General features: G+C 46.4%; 1 protein-coding gene across 8 annotated transcripts in view; it reads right to left on the bottom strand.

Annotated features, from left to right (window-relative positions):
* Window positions 1-13,275, bottom strand: part of LOC135091897 (leucine-rich repeats and immunoglobulin-like domains protein 1) — a 149,415-nt gene that overhangs the window by 31,928 nt on the left and 104,212 nt on the right. For 4 of the 8 annotated variants that reach the window (XM_063989960.1, XM_063989985.1, XM_063989973.1 and 1 more), the window contains exons 1-2: window positions 7,100-7,120; window positions 2,166-2,451 (exon numbers count right to left, since the gene is read on the bottom strand). In XM_063989960.1, coding sequence (XP_063846030.1) covers window positions 2,166-2,451; window positions 7,100-7,105 — 292 coding nt within the window. In that variant the 5' untranslated portion in view covers window positions 7,106-7,120. Of the gene's footprint in view, window positions 1-2,165; window positions 2,452-7,099; window positions 7,121-9,565; window positions 9,644-13,275 lie in introns of those variants that run through there. The other 4 variants (XM_063989989.1, XM_063989995.1, XM_063989965.1 and 1 more) reach the window with 2 other exon arrangements.

Here is a 13,275-nt window from a genome sequence, read left to right as displayed (position 1 = left end):
CAGGACTCTTAAATTAACACATTGAGTTGCCAAATGTATCTTGGAGATGTTGTATTGTGACCATAGCGAGCCGCCGCCCTGCCAGCTCTGTGGGAGGCGGCCTGGTGGGGCAGCGGCCATAACCACACATTGGAAAGGCAAATCGTGACACATTTGGGCAACGTTCGGCCCGCATGTGGAGTGGGAGTGGGCGCCGCTGTAGTAGGTGGTGCCGGGAAGTGGGGGGTGGGGAGGGAGTGGTGAAGGATAGCAAGTTCTATTGGTGCGGACAGTCTACCGAGGGAATGGAGAAATGGGTGTCTTGCCAGGAGCCACTTTCTCTATTCCGCATCATTCCCCAGCACTTCCATCCTCGCCTCATCCCTCTCGTGCCGCCCTTCACTGTCTTAGCGTAACCTGCGTGAAGCTCGCCGCTGGAGGCCCCGGTACCTGTTAGCTCTGGGTTTTCGTGCGCCACAGTAATCATATGGAGGAAAATGAGGAAGAGGGAGGGACGGGGTGGAAAAGAGGGAAGGAGGAAAGGGAGACGGGGAGACGGAGGAAGGGCGAGCCGGGAACATCGTCCCAAACATCGTGGGTGACGTGGCTGTCTTTTGTGGAGGATGTATCGACCACAGGAGTCAATATTGTATCTCTGGCTCCATTAATATTCCTCATAAGCTGCTCCTTCTCCTCCTCCTCCTCCTCCTCCTCCTCCACTCTACTTTCTTTGAGCCGTTGATTAAGTTCATCCTCTTTGAACTTCCTGAAGGGACTAAGGCGTTATGAATTAAGTAATTGTGAGCCACCAGGGACCCGAGGTGAGGTAGAGGGTCAGGTCACTGTTCTTTGCATCGGAGTGATCACAAAACGTTACCGAAATATAAATGAACTGCAGGTGTTTCAGTTGTTTTCTTTAATGTTGAATGTACGAGTGATAAGGAATGAATGTGAGCAGAGTGGCGTGTACCGAGGCTGCCCTGCGTGGAGATTACGGCCACACGTCAATAGGTAGGAAGCGAAGATGCGCACACTTTGTTTACAACGGCGAAGGAAAGACTCGGGCGTTCGGCGCTATGCAAGTGGCGGTGATTGGTGGTGCAGACACCTGTGGAGCAGCACGCCGCCGGTTCTCATTGGCTGTCTCCAGTTTGTTTAGGGTTTGGGAAGCAAGAGATTGGCGTTTTGTCGATACTCGTCAATAATCAATGGACGGGCAGGTGAGGGACCAGTTAGCGGACAGGTGACTCGCTGGGGCGCCTCGGACGTGGCTCCCTCAGACTCATGATCCTTGCCGGTCACGCTCCAGGCCTCTGAAGCCTCAAAGTGTGTGCGTGCCACGGCTCAGTTAAGCTTCTGCCTTGTATACAAACTATTTTTCCCTTAAGAACTCTCCCTCATCACTGACCTACAAAAGTCCGCGTCACGACCATGACTGCAAATCCTGAAGGAACATTAGAGTCTCGCGGCGAACAGAGCAATTTAAGTGTGCGGCTCCAGACACGAGACGGAATAAATAATGTAATGGATCTTTCTTTTCCCCACAACGTGACTGGAAAATTGTGGGTCTGATTATTCCATAGATTTGTGATTAGAGTGTATGTGGCCCGGCGCGTCTGGGAGGGCAGCCAGGTGGCCAGGCAGCGGCAGCGGCCTTGCCTTCAAGCCCCGGCGGGTATTTGTGCATCATGGACGATTAGGGTCAATCGATTGGTCCCTCGAAATCTATTTCTGGGGTTTGAATTATGAGTTTGTCGTGTTTATTGACCCGCTGACCTATTGACCTGCCGCGACCTTCCTCAGGTGTGAACTTCTTCAATCTTTAAAGGCTCGCCCTTGAGGGAGGAAGGGGCGCCTCCTGCGAGCGGCAAGGTCGTGGAGGGTGCGCCGAGCAGCCTCCTTGGTGCAGTCAAGGAGTGCTGGACTCTGCCGAGGGCTGGGGAGGGGGCGAGGGAGGAAGGATTAGCACAGAAAGAGCTTGAAGTGGAGGAGCGGGGTTAGGGGGCGCCCATCGCCCACTCACACAGGCGGGCCGGCGGGCCAGCGGGGGCGGGCACAGCACATGCCGCGCGGGAGAGGGCCCGCGCCTGTGATCCACGCCCGGCCGGCGCGCCCACACCCCACCCGACACACGCGCTACCAACATCTAGTCAAGTTAAACGTGAGAGAGGAGAACGCTTCCTAACCGGTGTCCTTGCCTTTTTTCATCTCCCGGCAAGTGCAGGGGGCAATGTCCAGGCTGCTGGGGCACTTGGTCACTTTGGAGACGCCCACGCCCATCACGCCGTTCTGAGGGTAGCCTTGCGCCAGCCCCACCGTCAGCCCCACCCACAGCACAGTGAGGCCAACGCCCACGCCGCATCTTCTTCTCCTGTTGCTGCTGCTGCTGCCGCTGTGGTTTGCTGCTCGCCCCCGCGCGCCCGCCACCAGACCAGTGCCGCACACACGCCTCGCCGCGCCCGCCATCACGACCTGCAACACAGCACGAGGATTAGATTAAGGACTTTAAACATAAACACTAGTTCTGACTTACTAACACAATAATTAAAATGCAAGAAAATAGGCTAAATAAACACGAAATGATGAATACTGCACCAAACCTAATATATAATGGTACGTACATACAATGCTACCCTTTAATGTATGATACTACCAGGTCTAAGTATACGATGCCTCGGGTCTTAAGCTCGTATCCTTGTAACTCCATCAGAAGGTGACACGCAGGTGGTGAAGACGTCAGAGTGTGTGCGTCACGCCATCTGTCACCTGACACTCCACACGCACCACCACCACCACCACCACCACCACCACTCTATCCACGTCACTATCCACACAGAACGAGACTTGTTATGATGTAACACAAACACACACACACGCAGAGAGAGAGAGAGAGAGAGAGAGAGAGAGAGAGAGAGAGAGAGAGAGAGAGAGAGAGAGAGAGAGAGAGAGAGAGAGAGATAATTTACTACTGAGAAAACTCTAACTGGTATAAGCCTGAGTGACGAAGACTCAAAACTCTCTCTCTCTCTCTCTCTCTCTCTCTCTCTCTCTCTCTCTCTCTCTCTCTCTCTCTCTCTCTCTCTCTCTCTCTCTGCGTGTGTGTGTGTGTGTGTGTGTGTGTGTGTGTGTGTGTGTGTGTGTGTGTGTGTGTGTGTGTGTGTGTGTGTGTGTGTGTGTGTGTGTGTGTGTGTGTGTGTGTGTGTGTGTGTGTGTGTGTGTGTGTGTGTGTGTGTGTGTGTGTGTGTGTGTTTGTGTGTGAGTGTGTGTTAAGGATTTTTTTTTTCTACCTGAGGATCAGCACTTTTCTCTGGTGTCAAAATAGTTCACCATGTTTTCTGCTCTTTTTTCATGCATTTCTTATACGAGGTTCGAGTTTTCCAATAGAACTTGGCGGTGTGGCAGGTATAGGCAGCGCGGCACAGCTCCAGGAAAGGTGTGGCCAAGCAGACAGGCAGGCGGGCAGGCAGGCAGGAAGCGGGTGACAAGACCTTGATGTGACCTAAAATGACCCTCGTTGAGTCTTTCCCAGTCACGCTCCCTCTATTTTTTCCCTTTTTTTCCCCAGCTAATCACAGGTATTTTTTCCCCTTCCTCCCCTTCCTCCGCCTTCCACCTGCCCTTCCTCTTCCCCCGTCTTCACTTTCCTATATTTACCCCTCCCCCTCATCTTGCTTTGCCTGTTTACTGTTTATATCTCACCCTCACATCTCAGCCGCCCTTCCCCTCGCTTCTGGTTGCCCCTCACGCAGCGTCTTAAGCCTTGCATTATGGATACGAACACAAAGGCGAGGAGTGAGGGGAGGAGAGGGAGGGAGAAGCAGCAGGGGAGAAGCACAGAAGGAAGAGTGAGGTGAAAAAAAGGAAAGGAAAAAAATTATCGTTCGAAGTGTGATGTGACAGAGAGAGAGAGAGAGAGAGAGAGAGAGAGAGAGAGAGAGAGAGAGAGAGAGAGAGAGAGAGAGAGAGAGAGAGAGAGAGAGAGAGAGAGAGAGAGAGAGAGAGAGAGAGAGAGTCTTAAAAATATTAGCGTAATTAGCTTAAGAGAATGAGACCTAGCTGGTATATTATGATAACGTTGGGTTAGGTTAGGTTAGGTTAGGTTAAGATGTCCTACTTCTGAAAACTTTTAAAGGGGACACACACACAGAGAGAGAGAGAGAGAGAGAGAGAGAGAGAGAGAGAGAGAGAGAGAGAGAGAGAGAGAGAGAGAGAGAGAGAGAGAGAGAGAGAGAGAGAGAGAGAGAGAGAGAGAGAGAGAGAGAGAGAGAGAGAGAGAGAGAGATTACAAAGGAAACAAGAAATAAGAGGAAGGAAGGAAGGAAGGACAATTGAAGAAAGAACATTAAAGGCGTAGGATTATGAAGGAAGACAAAATAAAAGAATATGATAAGTAGTAAGACTAAAAGGAAAGAAAGAAAGGAAAGAAGGAGAAACACAGAAGAAAAAACACTAAGAACGACAGAGTATGAAGAGAGAACAAGAGGAATAACAAAGAAGGAAGAACACTGAGGGCTATGAAGGGAAACACGGCAGAAGGACTTACATAGAAGTGCTGGGACAGGGAGGGACAGAAGGGCGTGAGGACAGGGATCAAGCGAGGGTTCGGAGGAGGTAAGAGGGTGTCGAGGGAGCATAGAGGGAATCGCAAGGTACCAGATGAGGGGACAGGTGAGGGGACAGGTGATGGGGTTTGGGGGTCAGGTGGCGGAGGGCGAGGTGAGAAAAGTGGACAAGAGGTCAAGCGAGAGAGAGAGAGAGAGAGAGAGAGAGAGAGAGAGAGAGAGAGAGAGAGAGAGAGAGAGAGAGAGAGAGAGAGAGAGAGAGAGAGAGAGAACAACGACGATCAATAAGTTTCAGTTTTTACATTCCTTACTCCTCCTCCTCCTTCATCCTGACGTCACAAAAAGTGCTAGCAATGAAGTTTAGCGAAATCGCAGAACGAGGTAGTGATATAAATCTTCGCCTTGTTCCAGACGACCTGGCTGCCTGGCTGGCTGGCTGGCCTCCTGCAGGCACCGTCAGGAAGGACACGTGGCAACTTTCAAGAGGCAGCGTTTTGTTATCATTGCACACGTCTCTAGTTATTTCTTATTATATACAATTTCACCTCGTATCTTCTTCTCTGGTGGGCGTTAAGGGTGATATCAAGTTTCTGAAGAACCATTCCAGCAGCAGCAGCAGCAGGAAGTTGGCGCCCTGCACGTGGTCCGCTCCTCCGTGAGTTAAAAGGAAAGATCTGTCTTGGTGGCATTATCATTAGCGTCTTAAACAACATAATATTCCCTCAGCTGGGAAGTTCCGTGTCCACCTCGACCATGACTTACGAAGAAAGAATGAGAGGAAAACTACCACTCTCTCACGCCATGAATGACGTCAGGCGCCTCCTAAATACCACTCTGAGCAAGAATAGCTCCTCTGGACACACCTTGGGGCGGGACACACATTTACTCACCTAAATGGACGTCGTTTCTTGGCCTCCTGTTTGCACCTAGTGCCTGCGTTAACCCAACAGACAGCCACTCAGCCTGACCAGTAGACAACCCTCGCTGGGCACATGACGCGTCCGGCTGCTGAGGCAAGGATCACCACAGCCGGAGTCGTCCATCCCAGTGGCGTGTTGGCTAGCACTGTAATGATTCTCTCCCTCCTCCCCCCACTAAATTGTTACGGGGGTGCGTCCTAAATATAGCTGGGATACGCAACGGCCGCCGCCTCTCACGGGTTCACGTCCCCACTTCCTCCAGGCGCCTGTCCTCCACCTTGGTCTTACTGCTGGACTCTCCTCGATCCTCGCCCAACCTGCCACTCTGCTCGGAGCGCCTCATCGCACATAGTTATTACACCTCCATGCCCCACCCAGTCTCATTCGCCTAGCAGTGACTTAACCTGTTCAATACTACAGTCATTAAGCTTTTGCAGTCACCTGTTCAATACTACAGTCATTAAACTTTTGCAGTCACAAGTACTCTGACTAGAATAGACACCAGAACATAAAAAGATAAGAAAATAAAGGAAGCTGTATGAAGTCATCAGGCCTACACATGGCAAACTCTATAAAAATATACTAATTCTGACTAGAATAGATACAAGAACAAAAGGAAATGAGTGAAGCTAAGCCATCAGGTCTACACGTGGCAGTCTCTGTATAAAAAAAAAACATGTCTACTCTTACTAGAATATCTAAAAAATAAATAAATAAATAAATAAGGGAAGCTGCAAGGAGCCATCAGGCTTACACGTGGCAGTCCCTGTATGAAACATGTCTATCTGTAGCAGTTATAGTTATCCTCATAATCTAATACGACGAAAAGATTATGTCGAGGATCAGAACCCGTGTCCTCCATCACATACATCGGCAGCTCAGTGTAGGTCGCGTGTCTGTGGCAACAAAGAGAAGAAAACACGATGTCTTTCACCGCTGAGAGGATTAAGGAGTGAGCGGGATTCGAACACGTTTAGCGGGACTCGAACACTTGTGGCTGAAATTGCTACCCGAGGGATTTATTGCTGAGCCATTGGGGTCCATTCCGCGGCGCCTCGGGTCACGAACATCCTCCCGAAGCATCGCGTTCTCAAACACCTCGAAAATAGGCGTCTTTGTGATTAACGCTTGTAAGACACCAGGCCCTCCAGTGTATCGTGAAGTGCAAGAGGTAATCACGCGACAAATGCAGCACTAAGTAACACGTTTGGGAGATGCCATGCCTAACCACAAGACTTTCTACTTTCTCTCTAATGCAAGAGTTAACCAGTATTCTCACTCATTCCTCCCTTTTTCTTGTAAACTCTGGAACTCCCTGTCTGTTTCTGTATTCCCTCTTTCCTATGACTTGAACTCTTTCAAGAGGGAGGTTTCAAGACATCCTCTGAAGCTCGATGATTCATACTGGCCTCGCTTTGGGGACTGGCACTTCAATGGACCTCTTTCTTTTTTCGACCTTTTGTTGCTCCTGGCCAGAGCCTCTCTTACATAAAAAAATATACTCGTATATACTGTAATAAATTTCAAGTCTGTCAAATATTCACATGAGAAATACAGCACTAGTAGGTTTAGCAGACAACAGGTCTTTTAACATACTGTAATAATGTTCAAGTCACTGCACGACAAATCCACTACTACCTGCATGCAAGGACAAGGCCACAGGGACAACACAACACAACGACGGCTCGAGAATGACTGCCTGACTCGGGTTCCACTTCTTGCCTGCAATGTTCCACTAAGAACAAAACTAAATATTCCTGATGAAATATAAGCTCCCAATTCTATCATGCCACTAGACCGATGAGAATTGTAGGAAATCATTAAGTTAACGCTATTACGTGTTAAAAATGTCATGGCATTCTCCGTAACTTTACACGGGAGCTATAAGTAATAATTGCCTTGCCACTTGATGTCCAGTGTTGACGTGCACGGCGGTGACTTTCACGGAATTCCATCGAAACTGCGTCCAAAGCATGACAGAACAAATAAAGTATAGGTCAGAAGAACGTGAAAATTGGTGTTTATGCTCGGAATGTGTGTGTGTGTGTGTGTGTGTGTGTGTGTGTGTGTGTGTGTGTGTGTGTGTGTGTGTGTGTGTGTGTGTGTGTGTGTGTGTGTGTGTGTGTGTGTGTGCGTTCCTCAGACAACACTGCAAGAATTCCCCGCGATGGAAAACTCTTCACGTCTAAGTTACCGTAATGCACGTGAGCCACGCACTGGAGGAACAGTGAACGTACGTAGGCGGGTGTGATAATGCAACCTGGCAGGCAAGTGTTTCCCTGCGTTGCTGAAGTGCTGCCCACCACGCCGCCATTCTTCCATCACACAGGCAAGGAAAAAATAGCACAATGGTTAAAACTTGTCACCGTTCAGGTATTCGGCAAATATTACAAAACACAAGCAAGGTTTTACGACTGCCCTTGTTATTTTATGGGACACTGCACGCCCATTGTCAAATATACAGTGTGTTTCAAAGGCCACACACACACACACACACACACACACACACACACACACACACACACACACACACACACACACACACACACACACACACATCTGGCCACCCTGACCCGCTGCCCTCCCATATACCACACACCAGGAGGAACAGCTATCCTCCCTAGTCCTCCCTCCTCTTCCTCCTCCCTAACACATCCAATCACCACTCACTCTCTCCCTCCCTCCCTCCATATGATATATCTGAACACCACACATACCTTGACTTCACGTGTTGCAGTCAGTTTGTCAGCAAATATATATATACATGTATTCTATGAAGTCGATTAAGCGTATTACACAGCACATGAGAAGCTGCAGTATTCAGGTATAATAACACAGTGGTAGCTGAAGCATATCTACTCGTGTCTTTTTTTTTATGAAATTTTTAACCCTGTAATACTGTCATAGTTTGATACGATTCTACGCAATATTTCATAATGATTTTCTGACCCAGTAATATTGTAATGGTCTTTGATACGTACGCTTCATCGTTATCTTTTTGTGTATATGAATTTTTTATCCCGTTTGTTGTTCCCTGTATTCTAGTAGCAGTACAGTAGTCTCTGATAAGTTTCTACGCAATATTTTTTGTTGGTGATTGTTTAGCCCTTTAATATTCTAATGGTCTTTCATACGAACACTCCAATGCTATGATTTGTGTACATGAATTTTTTACCCTATTTATTTTGTATACTCTATCATCCTTCCTTGCCCCCGCCACTTCCTGTTCTCTGGTGCGCCGCTTACGTATTCAGAAACGCTTTACTCTCTCACCACGACTATCTTCCAAGGCCACAGAGATGACTAACCAGGTTCTCAAGAGAGCTACTCCTGTTAATAATGTAGAAATCTTGTTAATCTGTCACCACACCGATAAACACACTCTTGAAAACTCGTGTCACTTCAACTAGAGCCTTTTGAAAGTAGCAGAACGGTTTCAGAATATATATATATATATAGCACTGACATGAATACGTATGCCCTTAAGAACGCGTCACATTGCCTCACTTCCTTCCCCGGACACCTTCAAGGCCCAGGAGAGTATAAAGTAGCTGCGTCATGTGATACGCAGCTCGGGAGGCCGCAGGCAGGACGTGGAGTGACTCACCAAAGGAGGTGCCAAAGTCAAGGTCGGGAGTGATAATGTTGACAAATGGCCAGGGATGACTCAGGGCCGCGAGTCTTGACAGCTGGTGTTTGTAAGGGACGGATACTTTGGTCCTTCAGTCACACGCAGAATAGTAAGATGAGATTTCAGTTTTTTCTTTTTCTTTTTTTTTTCTTTTCTTCCTTAAAAAAACGCATCATTGAATATTTTTTAATGTTTTTGCTTGTTTTGGTTTCCCTTTACATTATGCATCATATAAAATCATTAGTTTTTTTATACATCTATTTTTTTCACTTGTTTTTGTTCTTCCTTCCAGTATACGCGTCATAGAATATTATGTTTTTTCCCTTAAAATGGAGGATTTTTCAGTTACCTTTGAACCTGCTGCTTTTCATGACGGACAAATATTATAAAAAAAAGGGATAACTATATTTTGACGTGATTCCTGAGGCGGTAAATTACTGTGGTGGTGCGTGGTGGTGTCATGAGAGGCTCACCGTTGGTTGCAGTGTGGCAGCCTCCGCACCCTCACCTGGGGGACGAGAATCAACACAGGTAACCGCTCACTCTCTCACCTGGAAGGAAAACAAAAACGGTATTGATATATTGTATTTCAAGGGCATCCAACACACACACACGCGCGCACACACACACACACACACACACACACAAACACACACACACACACACACACACACACACACACACACGTAAACACCCTAACAAACCCCCACATCCTCCCTTCCCACATCAGGCAGACCGCCACATCCTCCCGCCCCACTACACATCCGGCAGTCCGCTACATCCTGAACGCACATCCTCTTTCCTCGTTTACATGTTGCACTGCCATTAGTAACTGTGAGATGCATGCTCCGTGTCTCCTTTTATCAGTAAATAATTAGGCACTGGTGGGCGTTCCTGTTGTGCACTGTATCAACCGCAACTCACTATATGAACTAACCTAATTTGACTTGTATTCTTAAATGCTTTGCTCTTTCATCATTATTCCTAAAGGTCACAGCGATAGTAAATTTTGTTCTCATGGGTGTTTTCTCTTGGTGACAATAAAGAATGCTAATTACTCCATCACTAGAATCATATAAACAACCTTGAACATTCCAGTAACTTCCACTAGAGTCTGTTAAGTCATGATAAAGCGCAGAAACACTTAATACGTTGCATTTGCTGTAACGAAACCACCGACTCATATGCTACAATTATTATACAGAACGGGACATAATCCATCACCAGAATCATGCAAATACCTTTGAAAATCCCAGGAACTTCCACTAGAACCTGTTAAAATTAAAGATCAAGAGCAGAAACATCTAATACGAGCTTTAACTGTAGCAAAACCATTGACTTCTCGTTAACGTGCACGGGGGAGGATCACGAGTATCTGCAGCAGTAATACCTCCCCGTCGGGCTGGTGCTCGTCGCAGTGAACACTAAGCGTAGGATGTTCCGGTCCTTGCACGCCTCGCCGGACGCTGCCTCGGGACACACACGCTATTTTTATCACGCCATTGTCTTCCGTGCAGCTTCATGCAAAACAATAGTGCAAGGACGGACTGTGGTGGCTGTGCTGGCTGGCTGTGCTGGCGTCCGCATTACAACTAAAGTCAGAATTATTAACTCTCTTTCACTTTTATTTGGTGCATCGTTCCTTCATCACGAACCACAGAATATATTGTTACTTATTTACCTATCTATTCTTCCTCGTCTTTATCATCCTCCTCCTCTTCTTCCTCCTTCTTTCTTCTTACCATCACCAACTTTTATTACAGTTATCATTGTTTCACCAACTCAGCCACACACACACACACACACACACACACACACACACACACACACACACACACACACATAACCTTTTATCGGCATGCTCTTCCCCTCCTTCCTCTCCCTCTCCCCCCCCCCCCAGGAAGCTGTCAGGATTCTGTACGTGTATCGTTTTCCTTCTCTTTCCTTTCCTTTTTTTTTCAGCCGTTTTCCTGATTTTTTCTTTCATTCTGTACATTTGTTTCTTTTCTGCCACTTTTTTTCCTTCATTGAGATTCATATTTTCCTTTTACGATCATCTTTTTCTTAATTTTCTTCCTTTTCTTTGTATCTTTAAGGAAATAATAGTGTTGTTTTCCTGTTTTTTTTTTTCAAGTTATCTTTCCCTATTTTCCCGGGTACAAATTTTCTTTACCCTGCTATATTAGTGTACAAAAAATAACGGATTCAGCCTTTGCAAAGTTAGACCAGATAGGAGAAAAATGGTGATCAAATAGAGGGATAGATGAATAGAATAAATAAACTCGGTAATCAGGTTGTTAGTGCCGAGTCATTTGGGATTAGACGGATTTATGGATGGCGATGATTGGTGGAAATAGGTAGATATGTTTTATATAGGGACTGCCGCTTCTTGCAGCTTCCGTTACTGTCTTAAGTTCTCCCCTGTCTGCCCCACCCACCCTCTGCCAGCCTCTGCTCTGCCTGCTACGGTTGTTAATCCATGTTTGCGGGACACTGGCAGCCTCACAGGATCAGCGGAGGACGAAAAACCACAAGAAAATGCTGAATATAAAGGGGTTTCTACAGCACCCTGGATTTTGCCGTTGTTTTCCTTATTGCTCTGAGATTTTTTGGTCACGGGGATTGAGAGGGAGAGGAAAAGACAGAGAGACAGAGAGAGAGAGAGAGAGAGGAAGGGAAACAGAGGAAAGGTTAGTGTTTGTGGTATTGTTTTTCTTTAACATTTCGTGGATTTTGTTATCATTTTCCTTATTATTCTGAGATTATTTTAGTGGCGGGGATTAGAAGAGAGGGAGAGAGGGAAGGAAACGAGGGAAAGATTAAAGTCTGTGGCACTGTTTTACTTTCTATTTGCTTTCCTTATCAAGTGAGAGCCTCAGTTCCTACCTCCACTTGAAAGAAACACAAAAGAAGAAATTAAATGGGTTCTCAGGCAGAGTGGTAGATGAATAAAATGGACTCAGTGATTAGGTTGCTGGTGCAGAGTCAAGGGGGATCCAAGAAGTGTCGTAGGCTGCTTCAAGTCCAGAGATGCCAATTCACTCTATGGTTACCGGTAGGATGCTTCACTTGAATAGATAGTTGGGGGCAAGCAGGATACAGCCACGGGCGACTAGTTATTGAATAGTTTCAGTAACGAGGAGCGTATACAGAAACATTTGTCTCTCTCACCACAGAAATAAATAACTGGGTTCTCAAGAGTGCTTATCCTGTTAATAATTCTGGAATCTTGTTAATCTGTCGCTGAAACCACAAAAACACACTTAAAAAACCCTTATAACTTCAACTACAGCCGTTTGAATGTAATGGCGGAGCGCGAGGAAGTGTTTCAAAATACGGTTCGGATTACAACACTAACTGGTGGTGTTTTGTTCAAGTCCCCGGCCACAGACTGGGTAAGTGCTGGTCATGTCACTGTGTTCCTCGCACTGAAGTGGTGAAAGTTTGCTATGATGCGTCCATTCATCCCCTTTAACTAACCCTCCCTCCCTCCTTCCCTCCCTCCCTACACACTCGCCCTAACCACCACCACCACCACCGCCGCTACCACCATCACCACCACCACTGCCACCAGCAGCACCACCTTTCCCTTCCACCTCACCCCTCCACTTTGGCCACTAATTGAGTTTTCTCTTCTTTTCTTTCATACGTTTTTGTTTTTCTTAACCTTTTCTCGGTTATACTTTTTTCCTGGATTTTTTTTTCTTTTTTTTTTTGTTGGCACAGTTTTGGTAATATTGTTTTTTTTATTGTTTTTTTTCCGGTTGTCGATTTTGTTTTGCTTTTTTTTACTCGTGGCCTGGAGGTTTGTCCTTGATATTTCCAGCTTTTTTTTATTTATTCGTTTGTTTCTTTTTATTCGTATGTGTGTTTGAGTTTCAGTGATTTATGGTTGCGTGCACAGAACAATCTAGCCTTGCCTTCTCTTATTCCTCACAGTTGACATTCATCATCATATCATTCTTCAAGAGGATCACACAGGCAAAATCAGTCACGTCAGCTTCATTTGCAATGGTGGATTAGTGATTATCAACCTTTATTTTCCATTCAATTTAAACACTCAATTCTTTTATCCTTAACATAATCTTTGGTTTTCTTGTGACGAATATCAGTCTTTCTTTTTAGGTCTTTGTTATGGTAAGACTTCAGGTATTTCATTAAGCATTAAGTGTTCTATCTTTCT

This window comes from Scylla paramamosain, chromosome 3, assembly GCF_035594125.1.
Source record: "Scylla paramamosain isolate STU-SP2022 chromosome 3, ASM3559412v1, whole genome shotgun sequence".
Lineage (NCBI taxonomy): Eukaryota > Metazoa > Arthropoda > Malacostraca > Decapoda > Portunidae > Scylla > Scylla paramamosain.
Note: the sequence above shows the minus strand (reverse complement) of the source record. Positions and strands in the feature narration are given on the sequence as shown.